Here is a 21,964-nt window from a genome sequence, read left to right as displayed (position 1 = left end):
CACTGAAGTTTTCAACTTCTTTGAGACAGCAGCTCATGGTACTGTTACTGAAGCACTGACAGTATCACCGGTGTTCAACCTAGATCCAGAAGACACTAACAAAAAACACAAACAGAACTGGTTGATGGTATGTATACCTGTCTACCCGAAGAACTCAATGCAACTAGCTGGAAAAAAAAAACTAAGAAATAAATTCACCAAGTTGGCTAGTTTCCAAATTCTGTAAATTGATAGTTTCCAATGTGGCAACAGTCATTAAAACAGACAGTGTAAAATAATCCCATTGAAAATAGCAAAAAAAAATACATGTATAAAATATCTAATATATTTAAGATACAGTAAGGATCTATGTAAGAAACACAATCCAATGCTTAGGAACCTAAGTGAATGCTTTTCAGTCAGTGAAGAGACCACCACATTTCCAGGCGGGAGGAAGCCCGACTGTGTGAAGATGTCACCTCTCCCTGAAATATACAATAACTGATACCTAATACCAACAGCCCCTGTAAGAGTTTCTTTAAACTTTGCAAATGATTCTGAAGTTCACCTGGAAGAAAACCACCTGGGAAAGGTAGAAAACTTCTAGAACCGAAGAGTGGTTATTAGGCTAGGGTGGAAACCATGTTCCTGCCAGATAAAGGCATGAAGCACAGGAGCTGCAAGGCGTGTCCCCGGCACCATGCAGACAATTAGTGGAGCACAATAAAGTCCACACGGACTCGTGTGTCCAAAGGTTTAGCTCTACGTTCACTGACCCAGCAGCTCCACCACGGGAGACGCACCTTACACAAACAGCCACAGGAACAAAGACACCTGTTAGAACCTGCTTTAGAATTGTGAAAAACCAGAAGTGAACTCGTCTAACAATAAACGGTTTCAAGATCTTGCCATCCCTATACAGTGCCCCCTCAGTCCCTTTTTTTCTTACATACACATACACACATAGGAGACGCAGCTATACATGAACTGTTCAACCTGCCTTTTTTGCCCCTCTACTTTGAGTATTTTTCACGTAACTACAAGTCCACCTCAGGTGAACACTGCTGGTCATCACATTGTTGCATCATCCCCTACTGAGGGCGGTCATTCCCAATGTTTCACTATTACATATATCGAAATGATGTAGAGAGTCTTAGAATTCTATTTGTGTTGTATTTTTATCAGGTTAAAACAAATATACGGTGATCACACAGTAACCATCTGATCATTAATCATTTGGGAATGAAAAAGATAAAGGGAGATATGACCACACTCCTACCAATAGGCCAAAAACAAAAAGACTGCCATATCCTATGCTCTTAAATCAGGAGAATTAATATTGTTAAAATGGCCATCCTACCCAAAGCAATCTACAGATTTCATGCAATTGCTGTTAAGATATCCATGATGTTTTTCTCACAGAACTAGAACAAATAATCCTAAAATTCACATGGAACCATAAAAGACCCTGAATTGCCAAAGCAATAGGGGAAAAAGAACAAAGCTAGAGGTTACCAGCCTCTCAAGACTTCAGGTTATACTACAAAGCTATTGTAATCAAAACAGTATGGTACTGGCACAAAAACAGACACATTGTTCCATTAATCTATGTGTCTATGATCTATGCAACCTGACTAGAGAGCACAGAAGTAAATCCATGCCTGTATGGTTAATCAATCTAAAAATACAGAGGAGGCAAGAGCATAGAATGGAAAAAAGTCTCTTCAACTGATGCTGGGAAAATGAGACAGGCACATCTAAAACAATGAGATTAGAATATCACCTCACACCATATAAAAATAAACTCAAAGGGGGTTAAAGACCAAAATGGTGTAAATGTAAGACCGGAAACCATAAAACTCCTATGAAAGAACATAGGCAGAACTCATTGCAATATTTTTTCTGGATCTAAGGAAATAAAAACAAAAATAAACAAATGGGACCTAATTAAAAGATTCTGCAAAGCAAAGGAAACCGTGGACAAAACAAAAAGAAAACCTATGGAATTGGAGAAAATATTTGGAAATGATAGACTGACAAGGTGTTAACATCCAAAATATACAAAGAACTCAGACAACTCAGTATCCAAAAAAAAAAAAACAAAAACCAAAACCCTCAATCAGAAATGGGCAGAAGACCTCAACTGATGTTTTTTCAAAGAACACACACAGGCAGCTAACAGGCACCTGGAAAGATGTTCAACATCACCAATTATTAAAGAAATGCAACCAAAACAACAGTGATATCTCCTCACAACTGTCAGAACGGCTATCATCAAACAGTCAGATATCAATTGTTGGAGAAGATGTGAAGAAAAGGGAACACTCATACACTGTTGGTGGGAAAGTAAACTGGTGCAGATACGATGGAAAACAGTATGGCGGTCCCTAAATTAAAACTAAAAGTAGAATGACCAGTAATGATCCAGTAATTTCTACTCCTGAATAGTCAGAAAAGATAAAAGCGTTAATTTAAAGAGAGACACGCACCCCACTGTTCGCAGCAGCACTGTCTGCAGCAGCCAAGACAGAAGCAGCCGACTGCCTATCAACAGAAAAACAGATAACAAAGATGTGGCGTGTGTGCGCGTGTGTGCGCGTGTGTGTGTGTGCGCTCACATGTGCACACACACAATGCAATATTTACTCAACCATAAAAGAGAATGAAATTCTGCATCTGCAGCCATGTGGATGGACTGAGAGAACATTACGCTTACTGAAATAAGTCAGACAGAGAGACATCATGCAATACAAATATTTTATGATATCACTTGTATGTGGAATATAAAAAATAATACAATGAATGTATATGCAAACAGAAAGTGAAACGTCACTCAGTCGTGTCCGACTCTTTGCGACCCCATGGACTATACAGTCCATGGAACTGTCCAGGCCAGAATACTGGAGTGGGTAGCCTCTCCCTTCTCTGGGGGATCTTCCCAACCCAAGGATCAAGCCCAGGTCTCCCACTTTGTGGGCGGATTCTTTACCAGCTGAGCCAAACAGAAGCCCCAAACAGAAACAGACTCACAGATATAGACAACAAACCACTGAAGGGGTTAGGGAAGGGGTAAGGGACAAATTAGGGGTATTAGATTAAGAGATACAACCTATTATGCATATAATAGATAAGCAACAAGGATATATTATATAACATAGCACAGGGAATTATAGCCATTATTGTATAATAACTTTTAATACAGTATAACCTGCAAAAATACTGAATTCTATCCTGTACACCTAAAACTAATATAATACTATAAATCAACTATACTTCAACTTAAAAAAGAAAGACTGCCCATACCAAGTGTTGGTAAGAATATGGAAGAACTGGAGTTATTATAACTGCTGGTGGGATGTAAAACGATATAGCCACTTTGCAAGACAATTTGGCAGTTTTTAAAAAATTAAATATTTACCTGCCTACTGGAAGCAACCCAGTGTCCATTAATAGGCAAATGACCAAGTAAATGGTGTATATCCATAAAACTGTACTCAGCAGTAAAAAGGAATAAACCATCAATACACAGGCCTTGGATGACTCTCAGAAGAGTTTTGCTGAGTAAAAGAAGACAGACTGTGGGGTGGGGGGAGGCGAGGCGAGGGTGAAGAAGAACACATACTGTATGAGACTGTTAATATAAAATTTCAGAAAATGCAAAGTCGAATTGTAAACGAAAGCAGACCAGCAGTTACCTAGGGATGGGGAAAGAGAGGGGATGGAGGAGGGATCACAGAAGGCTATGGGGAAACTTCCAGGGTGATGGATGCATGCTCGTTATCTTATGTGGTGAAGGTTCCACGTGTACATGCTCAGTTGCTCAGTCCTGCCCCACTCTTTGTGGCCCCACAGACTGTAGCCCGCCAGGCTCCTCTGTCCATGAAATTTTCCAAGCAAGAAGACTAGAGGGGGTTGCCATTTCCTCCTTCAGGGGATCTTCCTGACCCAGGGATTGAACCTGGGTCTCCTGCACTGCAGGCAGATTCTTTATTGTCTGAAACACCAGAGAAGCCCCCATACTGAACTGAAGATCAGAACTCGTCAATTAAGTGCTTCATAAATGTATAGCTTACTGCACAACAAAGCTATATTAAAAAAAAAAAAGAAAAGACCATTTAAAAAGATAAATAAATGGGAACGCTTGTATTTGGCTCAAACTCAAGCTTGAGTGCTGGTGTTCATGTTCCAACGGTCGTCCTTTTCGAAAAATAGCCCGGCTTAACTCATTTCCTTCTGTATTAGTTTGCCATAACAAAATACCACAGTCCGGGGGGGCTTCAACAACGGAAGTTTATTTCTCACTGTTCTGGAGGCTGGAAGTCCAAGATCAAGGTGCCAGCTGATTCGGTTCTCCTCCGGGTTTACAGAGGTGCCTTCTCATTGGGTCCTCGTGTGGAGGGAAGAGAGCTTGCTCTTCTGGGAAGGCCACGGTCCTACTGGATTAGGGCCCCACCCATATGACCTCACTGAACCTTACTTATCTCCTGAAAATGCCACCTCCAGGTACAGCCACACTGGGAGTTGTGTTGACATGAATTTGGTGGTGGGAGTGGGGCTCGGGGGGACACAACTCAGTCCTGGTTTCTTAGCTTTCCTGATATTATTTAGAACATGTAAGTGAATCACAAGCCCTTTCCCTTGTCCATATACTCCATTCTGCTGGATGAGCCTTTTCTCTTTTTTTTTTTTCCAGATGAGCGTTCATCATTAGTTTACTGGAAGAATAATTCATCTGCCCAAATCTGGACTATTTCCATCCCTTCAGTATATCTGAAAAGAAGACTAGCCAGAAAAAGAAAAAAAATCCTTTGCTCAGATGTAAAATAGAGTACCTCAGCTATAAATTACTCCAAGTGTATCAGACTCCTTTCAGCAAAGAGAAACACTCCTTTCAGAAGGACTATGTTGTTGGCCTTATGGTGTCTGAGCGGCTCATAGCGAGGCCGCGCTCTCGACCCCGAGCAGCAACATTCCTGCCAGTTCTCAGCTCCCCCGGGATAACCTGGAGTGGGTAGGAGTCAGTGATATCACCTGGGCCCCGGGACATCCCCCACCAATGATGAAAGACAGAACAGTGGCGTGACCTTCACGACTAGGAATGGGAGTGCTATTAGCTGTGCCTCCTAAACCCCAGCATCGAGACCATCAGAACACTGCCAGAGACAAGCGGGCCCTCTGCTCACCACTCTCCCGCAAAGGCACAGGACCCACTCTGCCGACAAGTGAAGCATCACTAATTGCCAACATCCTCAAATGTGGTCTCTCCTCAGGAGGCCTTCTGGCTCACGTCTTTCCAGTATGACCTGGATACCCCTTTTACCTGACCCCTTCCACCCTCAAGGTCACCCCTCCAGACAACAGCACAGGTTGCTGAAGATGACTAGAACAAATGCCCTAAACAGACACCGTTTCTCTACGAGACGAGGTCCTGAAGGTGAGCTCACGTGATGGAACCAGGCATCCCGGGGCTGAGGCGGGGGCTCCCGGCCCTACTTTCAGCTCACGTGCTAAGCAGAGTCTGGTACAGTGGATATCACGGGCGGCAATGCCAACTGTGTCTCAGCGGACAGAGGACAGGTTGGGGAGGACTGAGAGGGCCCTCTCGGGGGGGACACATGGGGAAGCCCCACCTGGAGGGCTGACCTTTCCTAGAAGACACCCACAAACAGTCCCCACTAACTGGCTGGTGCCGAGCTGGTGAGGGGCTGTTGGATGCGGCACAAGTCATCAGGCCCATCAGGGGTCTGAAAGTGTGTTCCCCAGCGTGAGGATCTTAGGAGTGGCCTTTGGGAGGTGATGAGGTCATGAGGGTGGAGCCCTTGTGAGTGGGATTAGTGCCGTTTTATTATGAAAGAGGCCCTGCAGGGCTCCCTGCCCCCTACCATGTGAGGACAGAACCAAAGGCGGCTGACTGTGAACCGGGAAGAGGGCACTGGCCAGACGCTGAGTCCGCCTGCACCGTGACCTTGACTCCAGCCTCCAGAACAGTGAGAAATAAATGTGTGTTGTCGATTAGCCCCCGGGCTGCAGGATGGTTACGGCAGCGTCCGGAGGGAACTACGGCGGTCGGGAAGGCTGCCCTGAGAGGCCCAGAAGTTCCAGGCACGTCTTGGGTCACCACACACACAGGAGAACCGCAGATCTTCACGGTGCTCCAGGGCAGCAAGAAGAGATGAAATAAGTAACACTCTACCCTTCCATGAGGCACAGGACGAAAGCCATCTGAGCTTCCATGAGAAACAAGCTTTTTTAAAATGCTGATCTATGGAGAGACGATCTGTACTTCATTATTACACCCTGTTACGTGCTGAACTGTGTCCCTAAAATTCATGCATCAAAGCTCTGACCCCTGGTACCTCAGAATGCAGATGTGCTGGAGACAGGGCCCTTAAAGAGGTGGCCAGGGTAAAATGAGGTCATATAGGTGGTGTCCAGTATGACTGGTGGCCTCATAAGAAGGGGAGATTAGGACACAAACCACAGAGAGGAGGACATAGTGGGAAGCAGCCAGCTGAGTCAAGGAGAGACGCCTCAGAGGAAACCAAATCTGCTGACACCCTGATCTTGGACTTCCAGCCTCCAGACCTGCAAGATGCTTCACCTGAACTAACACTGTTTAATAGAGAAGTAATTGATCAGGGCGCAGGTAAACATCAGGATCCAGGTGACCTCATCAAGTTATCAGGTAGAAGAGGTCTCGGAGTTCACCTATAAAGAGTCAGAACAGTTCACCTGGCCTCTGAGTTTCAGCCACCTTCCTCTCATCATGCCAAAGAGGCTCTGCTTTAAAAAGCAGGTACTTGTCATTAAGCAGTAACACTTCAGAAGCTGAAACACGCAACACCCAAGACCTACATCTCTTGCTATGCATGCCACCCACTTTCGGGCCATTTTGTGAAACAGTAGGATATTGCATAAAAGCAGCCAAAAGAGGGTGGCTCATTTAGGAGCGTTACAACATTTTTTTTTAAAGAAGTTTTACTGCTAAGGTTTTTTTAAATGTACAGAGTTTAAATAAACTAGCCTTCATTTCCATAATTAAATTTACAATCTAGGCTTGGTATGGTGGTTGGGTTCCTAAGGGTTCAAAATGCACTTGATTAAAATTCATCTTAAAATGATCAGTGAAAGGTGACAGCTTGAAGTCTCAAGACAAACTATGAAGCAAAAATTACTCTATTCAGGTTGATACACATAACAACTACAAAAGATAAACTTTTCCCTAACACAGAAAAAAATTTTTTTAATGGTACTGAAAGCTTAGCAAGTTTTAGGAACGATACAATTAGAATCTGTCTGTAGTCTGACAAACTAAGAGACCCCTTGGGGCTCGGTTTTTTCTTGTCAAAGAGTTGAGCCAGAGGCACTTCTGCTGTGAGACCGTGGTTTATGTTTTAGAACCTGCGATCATCTGCTTTCATTAGAATACAACCTGACCTAACTTTGCAACCTAAAGACCACGATACTGCTTCTTCTTGCATCATAAAGTTTTTTTTTTAAATTAACTCCTCACTAATTTACTCACTGAATTTCTGTATCCATGCAAGAGTCCATGCAAGAAATTTGATCATCACTAAAGCCCTAAGAAAATTCTTTATTCACATCAACTCCTACTCCTTGAATGCAGTAGTTGTGAGCCTCCCAGAAATAAGTGATTGCTAAGCTGCAGGAGGCTTGCTCCCTCCAGTCCCTTCCCAAACCCTCTGCGTCCAGTAACTCCAATCCACCCGGTGCTGAAGCTGCCCCCTCCCCTCCCGCAGGCTCCCATGATCAGGCTCCCTCCCCACACTTCAGCCAGAGGTATTCCTCTCCGGGGAAAAGGCAGTGATGGGTCACCCTGCTCCACGCCTTCCCAGGAGCTCAGTGGCACCCCTCACCGCAGGATAACGTGCCCGGGGAGGAGGGCTCCCTCTCCTCCTCATCTCCTATCACCTCTCCTTCTCCAGCCATGCCCGTCCCCTCCTGGACCTTGGACTCAGGCCCGGGCCCCAGATGGCGTCCCTGCCAGCCAGCGCGACGCATCCGGGCCTCTGCTCAAAATCTCAAATGTCACGTTATCAAAGAGCCGTCTCTGTCTGAGCGAGCGCCCCGTCCTCCTTCCTTGCTACCCACTCTCCCGGCTGATTTCTCTTCTGAGCATTCAGCACCTGACATCACGTGTTTAACTACTGTTCTGTCTGCTGCCAGCAAAGCCTTATGTTCCATGGGAGCAGGAATGGGTGCTCAACATCAGGCCCTTAGCACCTAAGTGTTCAGTATATACCTTGGTTCTACTGCTCTGTCAGTTTGCTGGAGGGCTTCTGTAACAAAGCACCAGCCACAGGGAGGCTTAAGGCCATGGAACTGGGAGGCCAGGAGGCTGAGATCAAGGCGTCGGCAAGTGTCGGCAGGGCTGGTTCCCTCCGAGGCTGTGAGCGAGAGCCCACTCCAGGCTGCGCCACAGCTTCCGGTAATCTCGGCATTCCTTGGCTTCTATCCGCATCAGCCTGGTCTCTGCCTTCACCCTCGCAAGGCGCCTTCCCTCTCGGCATCTCTGTGTCTGTGTCCAACTTGTCCCCTCTTACAAGGATACAGTCATCATGTTGGATAAGGACTTTGTTTTAACCTGGCTATCTCTGTAAAGACTGGATCTCCAAATAAGGCCACACTCTGGGATACTGGGGGTGAGAACACATCAATTTCCAAGGACACAATTCAACCCGTAAAAGCCACTTTGCAGCCACAGGACATGGAGTGAGTTAGGTAATTTTACCAGCAAAAGGGGGCTGATCATCAGGTCTCCCTCATCTGGCTAACAAAGAAAGCAGAGGGGCATCCCTGTCCTCTCTGTGAGCCACGGACTCAGACGTGAGAGGAGCCGAAGGCTCTGCTCAGGGGCTGGGCCCCCCTCTGCCACCTGCCGGCTCTGATCAGGCACAGGCTGTTTAGTCTGGGTCCAGCCTCAGGCCATGCTGTGCGCCTGGACAAGGATGACCGCCAGGCCCCCGGCCCACAGTGGGCTCTCTCCGGATGTCCACTGTTATTGGCAGGGCTGCGGGGGGAACAGACAGCATCAGCCTCGTCTCCCCGACACTGAGCAAGTTCGTGCAGGGGGCAGCTCACCCTCATCAGCCCATCATGGCTGCAGAGAACAGGAAGCGGGCGTGAAGAGGACCTAAGAGTGGGGTTACATGGAATTGGGGGGACGACTTTTAACAAAGAGCTGTCTTTTCAAACTCACATCCATCCCAAGACCCACGGAGGTCATACAGGGACATCTGACGGATGCTCAAACGCACGCTTTCTGGTGGGAACCTGTGGTCTCCCTGCCTGGCCCGAGGGGCCGGCTGCTCCCCAGTCTATCACAGCCTTTCAGCTCCTCGAGCCCCCAACCCAGGAGAACCTGCAAGTCATACTCGACTCCTCTTTTTCCCTCGTCTTTCCCATTTGCTCTGAGGACAAAGCCTCTTGGTCATACCTCCAAAGTATATTCAGAATCCAAGCCCTTACCCGTGGGCCTCCTAACTGGTCTCCCTGTTTCTGCCTGACCCCACCCAGCAGACCAGCTGGAGATGGTTCCAGCACCTAAAAGGGAAGACAGGCCATGCCTGCTGCTGGGCAGCCGCCCCCAACTCAGGGGCCACCCTCAGACGCCAGCTCCAAAGGACTGGCAAGATGAGATGCCCTCCCTACCCCTCTCCTCTGCAGCCTCTCCCCATCCCTGGCCTGCTCGGTGACAACCTCCCCAGCCTCGGACACACTAGAGCCTCTGTACTTGATCCAATGGCACCATCTCAGCTATGCTCACCAGGCACTGCCTTCTTTACCATTCCCACCACACTCATCACTCACTAACAAGGTCTATCTTTCATTCTCCATCCAGCTTCCCCATCCCCACCAGAATGAGGGCAGGGTCTTGTCAGTTTTGCTCTCTGCTGCACCCTGGCACGTGCTGGCACATTCTAGGCACTCAGACGACCACTGAAAGGAATGGCTAACACTTCTAAAGCTCCTTAAAGAAAGACGCAGCTGTGCTCAATATCCTACACTTAAAAGGCAGGCTACAATGATTCAACATTTTTGAAAGCTTCTCCGGCACACTGAAACAAAGTCTGTTTCATAGGATAACTCACTGCTCAAGAGCTGTATTTTTCAAGTTCATAATTTTACCTACCTCAAAATAAACATGTTCTGAGCTTGCCTGGTGGCCCAGTGGTAAAGAATCTGCCTGCTTATGCCGGAGACATCGGTGTGTCGATCCCTGCTTCGGGAAGATCTCACGTGCCTTGGAGCAACTAAGCCCGTGCGCCACAACTAGTGAGCCTGTGTTCTAGAACCCAGGAACTGCAACTACTGAGCCTGTGAGTCACAACGAGAAGCCTGCGTGCCCTAGAGCCTGTGCTCCACAACAAGAGAAGCCACTGCTCCAAGAAGCCTGCACACTGCAACTAGAGAAGAGCTCCCGCTCACCGCAACTAAAGGAAAGCCTGTGCAGCAAGGAAGACCTAGTACAGCCAAAAAAACACATACATATGTGTGTGCGTGTTCCTAAACGAATGGGAAAATACTCTGTGTTCATGGATTAGAAGACACTACTGTGCACATGGCAATACTCCTCAAAGCGAGCTACAGAGTCAGTGCGATCCCTGTCAAAATCCCACTTGGCTTTTTTGCAGAAACTGACACGCTGATCCTAAAATTCATACAGAATGTCAAGGAATCCAGAACAACTCTGAAAGAGAACAACAAAGTTCAAGTACTCTTACCTCCCCATTTCAAAACTTACCACAAAACTACAATAAACAAAATGGCATAAGGATAAACATATAGACCAATAGAAAAAAAGGAAAGTCCAGAATTAAACATCTCTCTATAGATAACTGGCTTTCAACAAGGATTCCAAGACCCTTCAAAAGTACAGTCTCTTCAATAGATGGCTTTCCACATGTAAAACAACTAGATTTCCACATGAGAAGGAATGAAGTTGGAGCCTCCTCAAGCCATGTACAAAAATTAACTTGGTCAGCATGATTATCATCAAAGAGTATACAAACAATAAATGCTGGAAACGGTGTGGAAAAAAGGGAATCCTCCTACACTGTTGGTGGGAATGTAAATTGGTGCAGCCACTATGGAGAACAGTATAGAGGTTCCTTAAAAAACTAAAAACAAACTACCATATGATCCAGCAATCTCATTCCTGGGCATATATCCAGAGACAAACATAATTTGAAAAGAAACACGCACCCCAATGCTCATTGCAGCACTATTTACAAGAGCCAAGACATGGAAGCAACCTAGCTGTCCATCGACAGATGAATGGATAGAGATAATGTGGTACAAGTATACGATGGAGTGTTACTCAGCCGTGAAAGAGAATGAACTAATGCCATCTGCAGCAACATGGACGGACCTGGAGCTTATCATACTAACTGAAGTATATAAAAGACAAGTATCACATAATACCACTTATAAGTGGAATCTAAAAAATAATACAAATGAATTCATTTACAAAACAGAAACAGACTCACAGATTTCACAAAGATATGGTTACTAAAAGGGAAAGGTAGGGGGAAAATAAATTAGGATATGGGGATTAACATATACATGCTACTATACAGATACTAAATAGATGATGAACAAGGACCTACTATATGGCACAAGAAACTCTACTCAATAATCTGTAATAACCTACATGGGGAAAGAACCTGAAAAAGAATGGCATACATGTATGTATAACAGACACACTTTGCTGTACACCTGAAACGAATACTGTAAGTCGACTGTACTCTGATATAAAACATTAGATTTAAAGAAAAAACATATTTCCAGAACATTAGAATGCTTGCACATGCCCCAAACCTACACTCCTTCCATCTGAGACATTTAATGTCTCTGGTTATATACAATAATATGGTCAATGTGTTTATCATGTACTTTTTAATTGCATTTATCACGTATTTCATATCATGTATTTATCATATTGTTTGCATTTCCCAACCATAGATTGTTTAATTTTGAATGTCTGAATTGCACGTGTGCTATGAAGTAATTTTATTCTTACTACACACTCAATATTCATCTATGAAAAACAACAACAGCAAAAAACACAAATTAACTCAAAATAACTCAAAGATCTAATTGCAAAAACAAAAACTAAAAACTCTTAGAAGAAGAAAACACAGGGGTAAATCTTCGCGATCATGGAATTGGCAACGGTTTCTTAGATATGCACTAACAGCGTAGGCAACAAGAGGAAAAACGAATGAGACTTCATCAAAACTTTTAAAATTCTGTGCATCAAAAGACACGATCAAAACCTGAAACGACAGCCTAAAGAATGGGGGGAAAAAGCAATCTGCAAATCAAAATCCTGTAAGTGACCAGAATCCGGAATGTAAACAGAAACTCTTACAAATCACAACAAAAAGACAAACAACATGGTTAAAAAAATAAACAAAATACTTGAATAGAAATTTCTCCAAGAAAGATATACAAATGGCCCACAAGCAAGTGAAAAGATACTCAAAATTTTAGTCATTAGGGGAATGCAAATCAAAACCCTAAGATATGTAAGATATACCGCTTCACACCCACTAAACTGGCTACTGTCAAAAAAGAAAACCACCCTGAAAACTGAGAATGAGAAGAAATTGGAGCCCTAATATGTAGCCGGTGGGCATGTGAAACGGGGTAGCTACTGAGGAAAACATCTCGATGGTTCCTCAATAACTTCAATATAGAGTGACCACGTGACTAATTCCCCTCCTAGGTATACTCCTGAGAGAAATGAAGACAGGTGTTCAAACAAAAACTTGTACACAAATATCCATATGGGACTACTCAGAAGAGCCAACTGAAAAATGGCTAAACAAAATGTGGTCTGTTCATACCCTGGAACATTATTCAGCCATAAAACTTAATGAAGTACTGATACAGGCTACAACGTGGATGGACCTTGGAAACACGCTAAGTGAAAGAAGCCAGACACAAAAGTGCCACGTTATCGTATGATTCCTTTTATATGAAATATCCACAGATACAGAAAGTAGATTAGTGACTACCAGGGCCTGAGTAAAGACAGAAATGGGGAGGGTTTCCCTTGGGGTGGTGAAAATGTCTGGGAAGTAGACAGCGGTGATGGTTGGTCGGGGCTTGGTGGCTCAGCGGTAAAGAGTCCACTGCCAAGGCAGGAGACACAGGTTCGATCCCTGGTCTGGGAAGATCCCACACGCCACGGAGCAACTAAGCCTGTGCGCCACAACTCCTGAGGCTGTGCTCTAGAGCCCGGGCGCCACAACTACTGAAACCCTTGGGTCCTAGAGCCCGTGTTCTGCAACAAGAGAAGCCACCACCGTCAGGGGCCTGTGCAACTAGAGTAGCCCCTGCTCGCCGTGACTAGAGAAAAGCTCACCCAGCAATAAACACCCAGCACAAACAACAAAAATAAAAAGGTAAAAAAAAAAAAAAGTAAAATTTATGTTGCATGAATTTTAACTCAACAGAAAGCAGTAAGCATGTCCCCCTCTCCCCAAAAGTATGGTATTATTAGATTCCAGGAGAGTCAAGTACTAAAATAGTCAAATATGTGGAAGAGCTGGAATATGTCCAAGTCCCACTCCAGGGCATCTCGCTTTCCCCTAAAAAAGCAGCTTACCTCCGTGCAACACAGTGATTACCTTCAGCCAGAAAAGTCCTAAGTCAGAGCTCTGCCACCAAAGCATTCTCAAGCTCTTATTTGCTGTTTTATTATATGTCTCCATCCCAGCCCTGGGGATTCAGACAATAAAGAATCTGCCTGCGATACAGAAGATGAGGGTTCAATCTCTGTGTTGGAAAGATTCCCTAAAGAAAGGATTGGCAACCACTCCAGTATTCCCGGGGAATTCCATGGACAGAGGAGCCTGGTGGGCTACATTTCATGGGGTCACAAAAAGTCAGACACAACTGAGTGACTTACACTACCACTTTCCTCCCAGCCAGCACCAGCCATGGGGTTCACATGTTGTAAATACACTTTGCAGAGACTGCACAGCTTCCTGGGCACTACCTGCAATAACCGCCCATCTCCTCTCTGCCATCTGTGGGTGCTGATAGCTGCTTTTGGGCGGTTGGTGCTGGACAGCTGCCCAGGTGCCGCCCCTGTGGTCAGGCTGCCCACCTTCTCTCTTCCCCTGACCCCTTGAAGCAGTAAATGGACAAATTCTCTCTAGCGAGATTTGTTCAAGCCCCCCTGGTATGTGTGAGCTGGGGAGTGGGGACGCCCCCCACCGCCAGACTCAGCTAGCCACCTCCCAGCTCCCATACGTCACTCGGGCTCCAAAGTCAGGTGTCACACCCAGGAGCCCAGGTAACCAGCAACAGAACCGGGCACAGCCTCTCTGAGCCCGGGTTATCATCTGCCTAAAGGTCACAGTAATCACCCTCCTTCTGGGCAGGACGGAAATAAACAAAGGCACACGAGGTCAAGCCCACAAGTGATCAGTTTTGGTCTTCTTAGACCCAACCCACTTTCCCTTGTCCAAACACACACACCCAATTTCTGGGCAGATTTCCATAACTGCTTCATCCTTTATTCTTCTAGGAGTTACCAGTTAGCAGTAAAATGGTGGAAAAGATTAGAGAAGAAAAAAAAAGCCATAAAAATCCTGAGCAGTACAGGAAGGACAATTTTGGATCATTTATAAATTTATCTTGTTTAAACCTAAATATTGTTGAGGAAAAAAAGTGTTCAGCTGTTCTATGGACTCTATCCGCACTATACTGCGTGCTCAGAAAGAAAGGGCTGGAAGAGGAGGTTCATACACAGATAGGTTAATAGCAGGTGTAACTCGGGTGACAAATTAGCAGCGGTTCTTATTGATGGCTGTAATCGGCATGCAGTATAATATTAAAAAGACAAGTCCTTGAAACAATAAAAGGACAGCTGTGTGCCCGCCCCCCACCCCCACAGTGCAAACACTCCCAGCCCCACATACCTTGTTGAGCTTGCCCAAGGAAGATATGAGATCCGCCCATTCACTCGAGGACTCGAAATTTCTTAATGCCTTTTCGATCACGGAAGAGTAATTTCTGTATCTGTAATCACTCAACAGCTCCTGCTCTTCTGGATCCATCTTACATTCTCGCAGCAGAAAAGGTATCTAAGAGGGAATCGGAGGGAAAACAGATGCAACAGCTCTTCGAGGATCAAGTGTTCCCAGCCCACTGCCCCGGAGGCCACGCGGCCACAAACACTCTTGTGCCCAGACGGGCTGGGCGATCCAACTCAAATATTTAGCAAGGCTGCCGAGCCAGGCACTGGGGGACATAAAAGATAAATGGTTCTGGCCCTCCTGGACTCTGAGGGAGACAAAGGGATGAAGCTGAAAGAAGGAACACACTAGCGTTCCACTTAATGGAGGAAGTGAACTCTAGGACAGAAACTCACAAAGTAGCTAACTGCATGTTGTTGCCAACTGCTAATTCTGAATGCAAGTGGTTCCTGCCAGCATGGGGCATCTACTAGCCCTAAGGAAAAGCAGATCTATGGTCCTAACTGAACAGTTGGTTTAGCACCCAATCCTTTACAGCTAGACTCCAAGAGAGGACTGTAAGTATTCTATAAGAAAATCAGTTGGGGGAAAAAAAAGTTAAAAAGCTGAAGGATCTAATCGTGAAGTGTCTGACAGCAGTGGTGTCAGAAATCCACCACATGACCGTTCATTTGCGTGTGGGTGTGCTCAGTCATTGTCTGACTCCCCATGGACTGTAGCCCACCAGGCTCCCTTGTCTGTGGGGTTTTCCAGGCAAGAAAACTGCAGCAGGGTCTTGGTGCAGGAGATCTTTCCCGACCCAGGGATCAAACCCACATCTCCCGCACTGCAGGTGGATTCTTTACCACTGCACCGCCTGGAAAGCCTTGACTGTTTATTTTCCAAGTACCCGTTACCTGCCTGGCCCCCGACAGGGTGCTGCCCCCCGACAGGGTGCTGTCCCCAGGGTGCTATGTCTCCAGGCGAGGAGTCTGGATGGAGGTGTGTTACACCAGGGCCCAGGTGGCTGCCATTTTCTTTCGGCCCGTGTATATTCTTTCTTTTTCTCCCCTGTGGCTAGATGCATTCATTATACATGAACCACTGCAGCTACTGCAAAGTCTGAGGCAGCGGTGGTAGGGTGGACTCCTCTGGCCTTTTGCCTTCTACCTTTCCCCTATTTTATGCCTCAAAACAAAGGTTTGATGTTGGAGCTGAAGCCTCACCTTGCAGCCAGGGGAAAGAGCCATCTTTAGGGCATGACTTCCATGCATTAAGTGGAAGGAAGGCGCCACAGCAACCTTGGACACTCTGCCGCTGGACTTACTGCTTTCTGTATGTTAAGAGTTGAGTTTAAGCTGTTAAATCAAGTGTTCTGTTACTCACAGCTAAACATGATCCTGACTGATTCATGAGCCTACGTGGTATCTCACTAGCTCACGCTCTGAAAGGAGAGAGAAGCATGGAGTAATGGTGACATGAGTAAATTCCCCCGAGGTAGCGTCCGTTTGCTAACCAAACTGCATGTCATCAATCAGATAAAAAGGCAAATATTACTTCACGGAAGAAACTGAGCTGCAGGAACAGTGTGATCTTTAAGCCTCAGTTTTTTGTTTCATGGCTATGGGGAAGTTTTAAGACCCTCCAGGTCTTCTCCTCTTCGCTTTCTGATTGCTCCGGGCCCCCTGTGATCTTCTTAAGGCCAACACAACTGACTTTCAAATCAGCAACGCCAGTGGACTCTGCTTCCTCATTCCCCTCCCAGGAGGATGGTGCGGCAGGCCACTTCCTCCTTCTGCAGACAGCCTCCCACCAGCCCACACTCCTCTGGGCAATCCGCCCTGTGCTGGCTCCTACCCACCTCTCTGCAAGCCCACCCTCATCTACACACCTGCCAGATGCTGGCATTCCCGGGCAACATGCTTGGACCCCTCTTGCCCTCTCTCTCTCCCCTCAATGATCTATTCCTTTAAGTAATTAATACCAGCTTCATGCTCATGACTCACAAGTTTATAGCCCTCCAAACCTCCCCCTCAAAGACCCAAATTCATGCCAGTGCTTCCTTGACTTCTTTCTCTACACATCTGAAACTTAGCGCGTCAAAACTAGACTCTGGAGGGTCCATCAACAGCATGAGGTGTGGCCATATGATGGCATGCTCCTCAGTGATGAGAAAGAACAAAGTGCTGAACATGTCACATGTGGATGGACCTGGAAGATACAAGCTTAGTGGAAGAAGCCGGTCATAAAAGGCCACATATCGTATGATTCCATTTATATGAAATGCCCAGAATAGGCCAGACTGTAGAGATGGCAAGTGGATGCGTTAGTGGTTGCTTAGGGTGGGGAGTAGGAACAGGGAGTAACTGCAAATGAGCACAAGGGATCTTTTTTACTGGGGGGGGGGGGGGGGGTGGGGGGGTGGATGAGTAATGGAAATGTGCTGAAAACTGGGTTATGGCCATGGCTGCATATCTCTGTAAGTTTACTAAAAATCACTGAATGATATACTGAAAGAATTTTATGGTCTGTAAATTATAACTCAACAACACTGGTTTTAAAAAACCCTCCACTCCTTTTTTCTTTTCCAGTAAGTTTACTATAGAATATTGACTATAGTTCCCCATGCTATACAGTAGGACTTTGCTGTTTATCCATTCTATATATAATAGGTCACATCTGCTAACCCCAAACTCCCAACCATCCCTCCCCCTCCTCCCCTCTCCCTCGGCAACCACAAATCTGTTCTCTATGTTTGTCTGTTTCCATTTTATACTTAAGTTCATTCGTGTCACATTTTAGACTCCATACAGAAGTGATATCATATGATATTTGTCCTTCCCTGTCTAACTTACTTCACTTAGTATGATAATCCCCAGTTGCATCCAGGTTGCTGCAAATGGTATTATTTCATTTGTTTTTTACGTCTGAGCAGTATTCTACTGTGTATATACACCTTATCTTCCTTATCCATTTATCGGTTGGTGGGCATTAAGTTGCTTGTGTAAAAAAAACCCTCCACTCTTGGAGGGGATATGTGTACACTTTCAACTGACTCAATCGTTGGGCACGGCAGAAACCAACACAACACTGCAAAGCAATTATTCTCCAATTAAAAATAAACTTAAAAAAAAAAAAAAGCCCTCTGCTCTTGATTCTACCTGCACAGCACATTCCCTCTCCGGTCTTCCTTTCCTCAGAAAGTGGCCCCTCCGCCTATGAGATTTCTGACGTCGTCCTGAACTCTTCCTTCTCTTTACCAGCCACACTGAGCCCGAGTCCTGTTGGCTCATCTTCCGAAACACCCGTGGATTCTCCACTGAGTGAGTCGTCTCTCTCCTGCAAGCTTGCAGAAGCCTCCTAAGGCTTCTCCTTCAGACTCTTGTCCCTCTGCTCCTGTGCGTACTTTCACACAGCGCTCCAAGTCCTCTTAAAACATAAAGCACTTCCGCACCATGTTTAAACTCTTCCCATTGGGCTTCCCTGGTGGCTCAGAGGGTAAAGCGGCTGCCTGCAATGCGGGAGACCCAGGTTCAATCCCTGGGATGGGAAGATCCTCTGGAGAAGGAAATGGCAACCCACTCCAGTACTCCTGCCTAGAAAATCCCATGGACGGAAGAGCCTGATAGGCTACAGTTCATGGGATTGCAAAGAGTTTAGCGATTTCACTTCACTGAGCCTATATATAGTAAGCCCTCACTCCCTTCATGCCCAGCCCACTTCTGGGCCTGCAAGGCTCTACCTGCCTCTCTCCGTGCAGCACTCTGCTTGTCCTAATTCATCCTTCCACAGGGCTTTTGCACCTGCTGGACCTCTCTGCAAAAATACACTGCACTACGCATAGGTACATAATAGGATTGTTCGCTCATTCCTGGAAAGGCCTGCCTTTTTTTTGAAATAATATTTCATAGTTTTTGAAAAGAATAAGGATGGTAATGAGAGATGTAGTTTGTTTTGCTGAGTAAAGACATAAGAATTCAGTACATCACAATGGTCTAAGTGCTTTTTTTTTAATTCCAGGAGATTTATAGGTCTGATATCCCGTATTTCTGAACCACTGTAAATACTCCATGCAGTCTGTTCACTCTATTAGGTGTCAAAGCATTGGGGAAAGAAACAAGAACAAGGCAGGGTTCGACTCTCACAGTTCAGAGCCTAATAAAAGAGGAAATACCTAAACACGTAATTTCAATTTAACGTGGCATGGAACTTCCCTGGCGGTCCAGTAATTAAGACTCCTTGATGCCAATGCAGGCAGCATGGGTTCCATCCCTGATTGGGGAACAAAGAGCCCACATGCCTCAAGGCGCTGTCAAAAAACTGAAAATACAATAAAAACTAAAGAATACATTTTTAAAAATTAATGTGCACACAGAGTGATGGAGGGTGGGCTGATGTATGAGTGATGCTGGCAAGAAAGGCAGAGGGACCCCAACGAACAGCAGAGAAGTCCTCAAAGTCCACAGGTGTGGGCGCTTGCTAGCAGGAAGAGAGCCTTGTCAGTGACAGCATGTGTGTTTAGGAGGTGGGATAGCCAAGGGGCACCACTGCTCATGGGAAGCAAGGTGTGAGCCCAGTAAAAGTGGGTAACTAGAACAGTTCAATGTTATGGTTGGTTATCAGAAGAAAGCCTCCTTGATGTCACTAACAGCACAGGTGAGAAGTTTGGAAACAGTCAAGCAAGCTCTTTTATTTCAAAATATGGGGCACCTGATGCTATGCTCATAAGCGTGACTCCTGGGTGGGCTTGGTAAACCCATCATTTCTGCATGTATTTCTCTCACGCCACACACAAGAGTCCTAAGACATGGGTATCATCAGCTTCCAGATGAGGATGTTGGGACTGAGGCCTTCCAAAAAAGGTGCCAGGGTCCCAAGGCAAGCAACTGGCAGAATCAGGATTCCAGTTCAGGCCAGCCAGGTGCCACAGAGCCTCGACCATATTACGCCACAGGTAAAACTCAAGAGTGCAACCTTCATAGAGCCCTCCTGAAATTTTGCAATCTCCTCCGGATACCTTTTCTGTGAGAGACTCAATAACTCAGTAAGACTGAGTATGACAGCCTAGTAACAATTACACTCAGAGGAGCAGTCCTATAAACAAGCACATGGGGCCAGATGAATCCACCGGAAAAAAGTGGAGAACTCTCAGCTGGGCATCTCTCACCTTAACCATGCTTAATTTCTTAGAAAAGCAAGCTGAAGTGAAAAATCAACCAACTAGATCTAAAAGAAGTTAGTTTTAGAGATTTTGACATGAAAGGCCTGTTTCTGAGATGAAAACACAAAAGTAAAAAAAATGTCAAAAAGTCACACGTCTCATAAGACCTACTTATCGATAAATAATGATCCTGTCACAGCACAGAAAAAAACACTCATCTGCAAGCGGTTTAATCGACTCTAGGCCACACATGATTTTGAATGGGGTCTTTCAGAGTGGCAATTAGATTGTAGTGGAAAAACGTGAGGCGTACAATGGGAGCCAGCTTTGGCGGGGAAAAGGCGCCTCCACTTTCTTACCAAAAAAAATCCTACTAGGGTTCTCCCGAGGGTAGGGCAGCTGTCCCAGATCAGGGGAAACACCTGAGGGTAACAGCCTCCGTAAGCAGGGCACAGAGATGCTTTAAAGACCGTTCAGGGCGTCAGCAGCCGGCGGCGAGACTGCAAAACGACGCAGGCGGGCCAAGCGCGCACTGCGGCTCAGATTCCCTTCTCCAGAGGACAGTCTGGAAGGCTTGGGGTGGTGGCGGGGGCTGGTCTTTCCACGGGGAAAACCTTCATCTCACCAAAGATTTCAATTCCTAGCCCAGCTTCCCGAGTAGGACTGGGAGCAAAAACAAAGCCGCGCGCGGCTCCAACATCCGCCGGCCGGCTGGCGTGCCGTGACCCACCTGACCTCCACCTGCCGGAGGAGAAGGCCGCGTGCGCGAGCCGGACCTGCCTGCCTTCGCCCCCGGGAGCCGGGGGGACCTGGGGGTGGGGGTGGGGGTGGGGGGCCCGGCTCGGCCTGGCGGGCGGCCCCTGGTGGGGTTCGGGGGGTCCCGGCCCGGCGCCCCCACGCCCACTGGCGGGGGCTCGTTAGGGCCACCCCCGCGCTGCTGCAGTGCACGCTCCGCCGAGCCACCTGCATGCAGCCCAGGCGCGCCCCCGAGGCGCCGCCCGAACCCCTGGGCACCAGGTGAGGACGCCCCCGCCGCTCGCGGGCCCGCGAGAGGAGACGCCGCCCGGCTCCCTCGGCTTCCGTCCGGCAGACAAGCGCGCGGGCCCCACTTACCGGAGGCGGCGGCTTTTTCCGCGGCGGGCGCGCCCACGAGAGAGGCGCGGAGGAGCCGGCCTGGACGCCACGGGTCAAGCAGGTCCGCCGGGACCACGGAAGAAACGCCGCGCCCGAGCCCCAGAGGCAGCGGCTCCGGGATACTGGGGCCGGCCGGGAAGCGGGTCTTCGGCGGCGCCTGGGGAGGGCGTGGCCCAGGGCGGGTCCTCTGCGGGGCGTGATTTTGGAGCGTGGTCTGTGGGCGTGTCCAGGGGGCGGGTCCTCGACGCGTAGGGGTGGGGCTACGGGCGGAGATTTTCTGAGGACGGGAACAGGGCCAGCGTCGGGAGGTGGAGCCCTCGAGGCGTGTGGGCGGGGCCAAGGGAAGAGCCCTCGGCGCGTGAGGGCAGGGCCGAAGGCGTGTTCTCGACGCTGGGGGCGGGACTGAAGAGCGGTCCCTGGGCTCGTAGGCGGGGCCATAAGGCGGTCCCGGTGGGCGGGGCGGGCTCAGGGAGGCGGGTCCTCTGCGCGCGGGGGCGGTGCCTGAGCCCCGGCCTGGCAAGCCCAGCGTTTCCACCCGGTCTTTCGTAGGGTCAGGGAATCAGCCGGGACCAGGTGGGGCTTGGAGTGACAAGCAAGGAGAAACCGTTGCACCCGAGACTGGTGGGGGTCCGTGGCACCTGGCCAACCGGACCACACCCCAGAGCCTCGGGGAGGAAGCGGACCAAATCCTTCCATA

At 47.4% G+C, this 21,964-nt stretch overlaps 1 protein-coding gene across 1 annotated transcript in view; it reads right to left on the bottom strand.

Annotated features, from left to right (window-relative positions):
* DOP1B (DOP1 leucine zipper like protein B) overlaps positions 1–21,361 on the bottom strand; it is a 130,012-nt gene extending 108,651 nt beyond the window's left edge. The window contains exons 1-2 of the mRNA XM_052636456.1: positions 21,247–21,361; positions 14,937–15,101 (exon numbers count right to left, since the gene is read on the bottom strand). Coding sequence (XP_052492416.1) covers positions 14,937–15,074 — 138 coding nt within the window. The 5' untranslated portion in view covers positions 15,075–15,101; positions 21,247–21,361. The remainder of the gene's footprint in view (positions 1–14,936; positions 15,102–21,246) is intronic.
* Between the last annotated feature and the right edge of the window lie 603 nt (positions 21,362–21,964).

This window comes from Budorcas taxicolor, chromosome 1, assembly GCF_023091745.1.
Source record: "Budorcas taxicolor isolate Tak-1 chromosome 1, Takin1.1, whole genome shotgun sequence".
In the NCBI taxonomy this organism is placed as follows: Eukaryota; Metazoa; Chordata; class Mammalia; order Artiodactyla; family Bovidae; genus Budorcas; species Budorcas taxicolor.
This window is presented reverse-complemented; position numbering and strand designations above follow the sequence as displayed.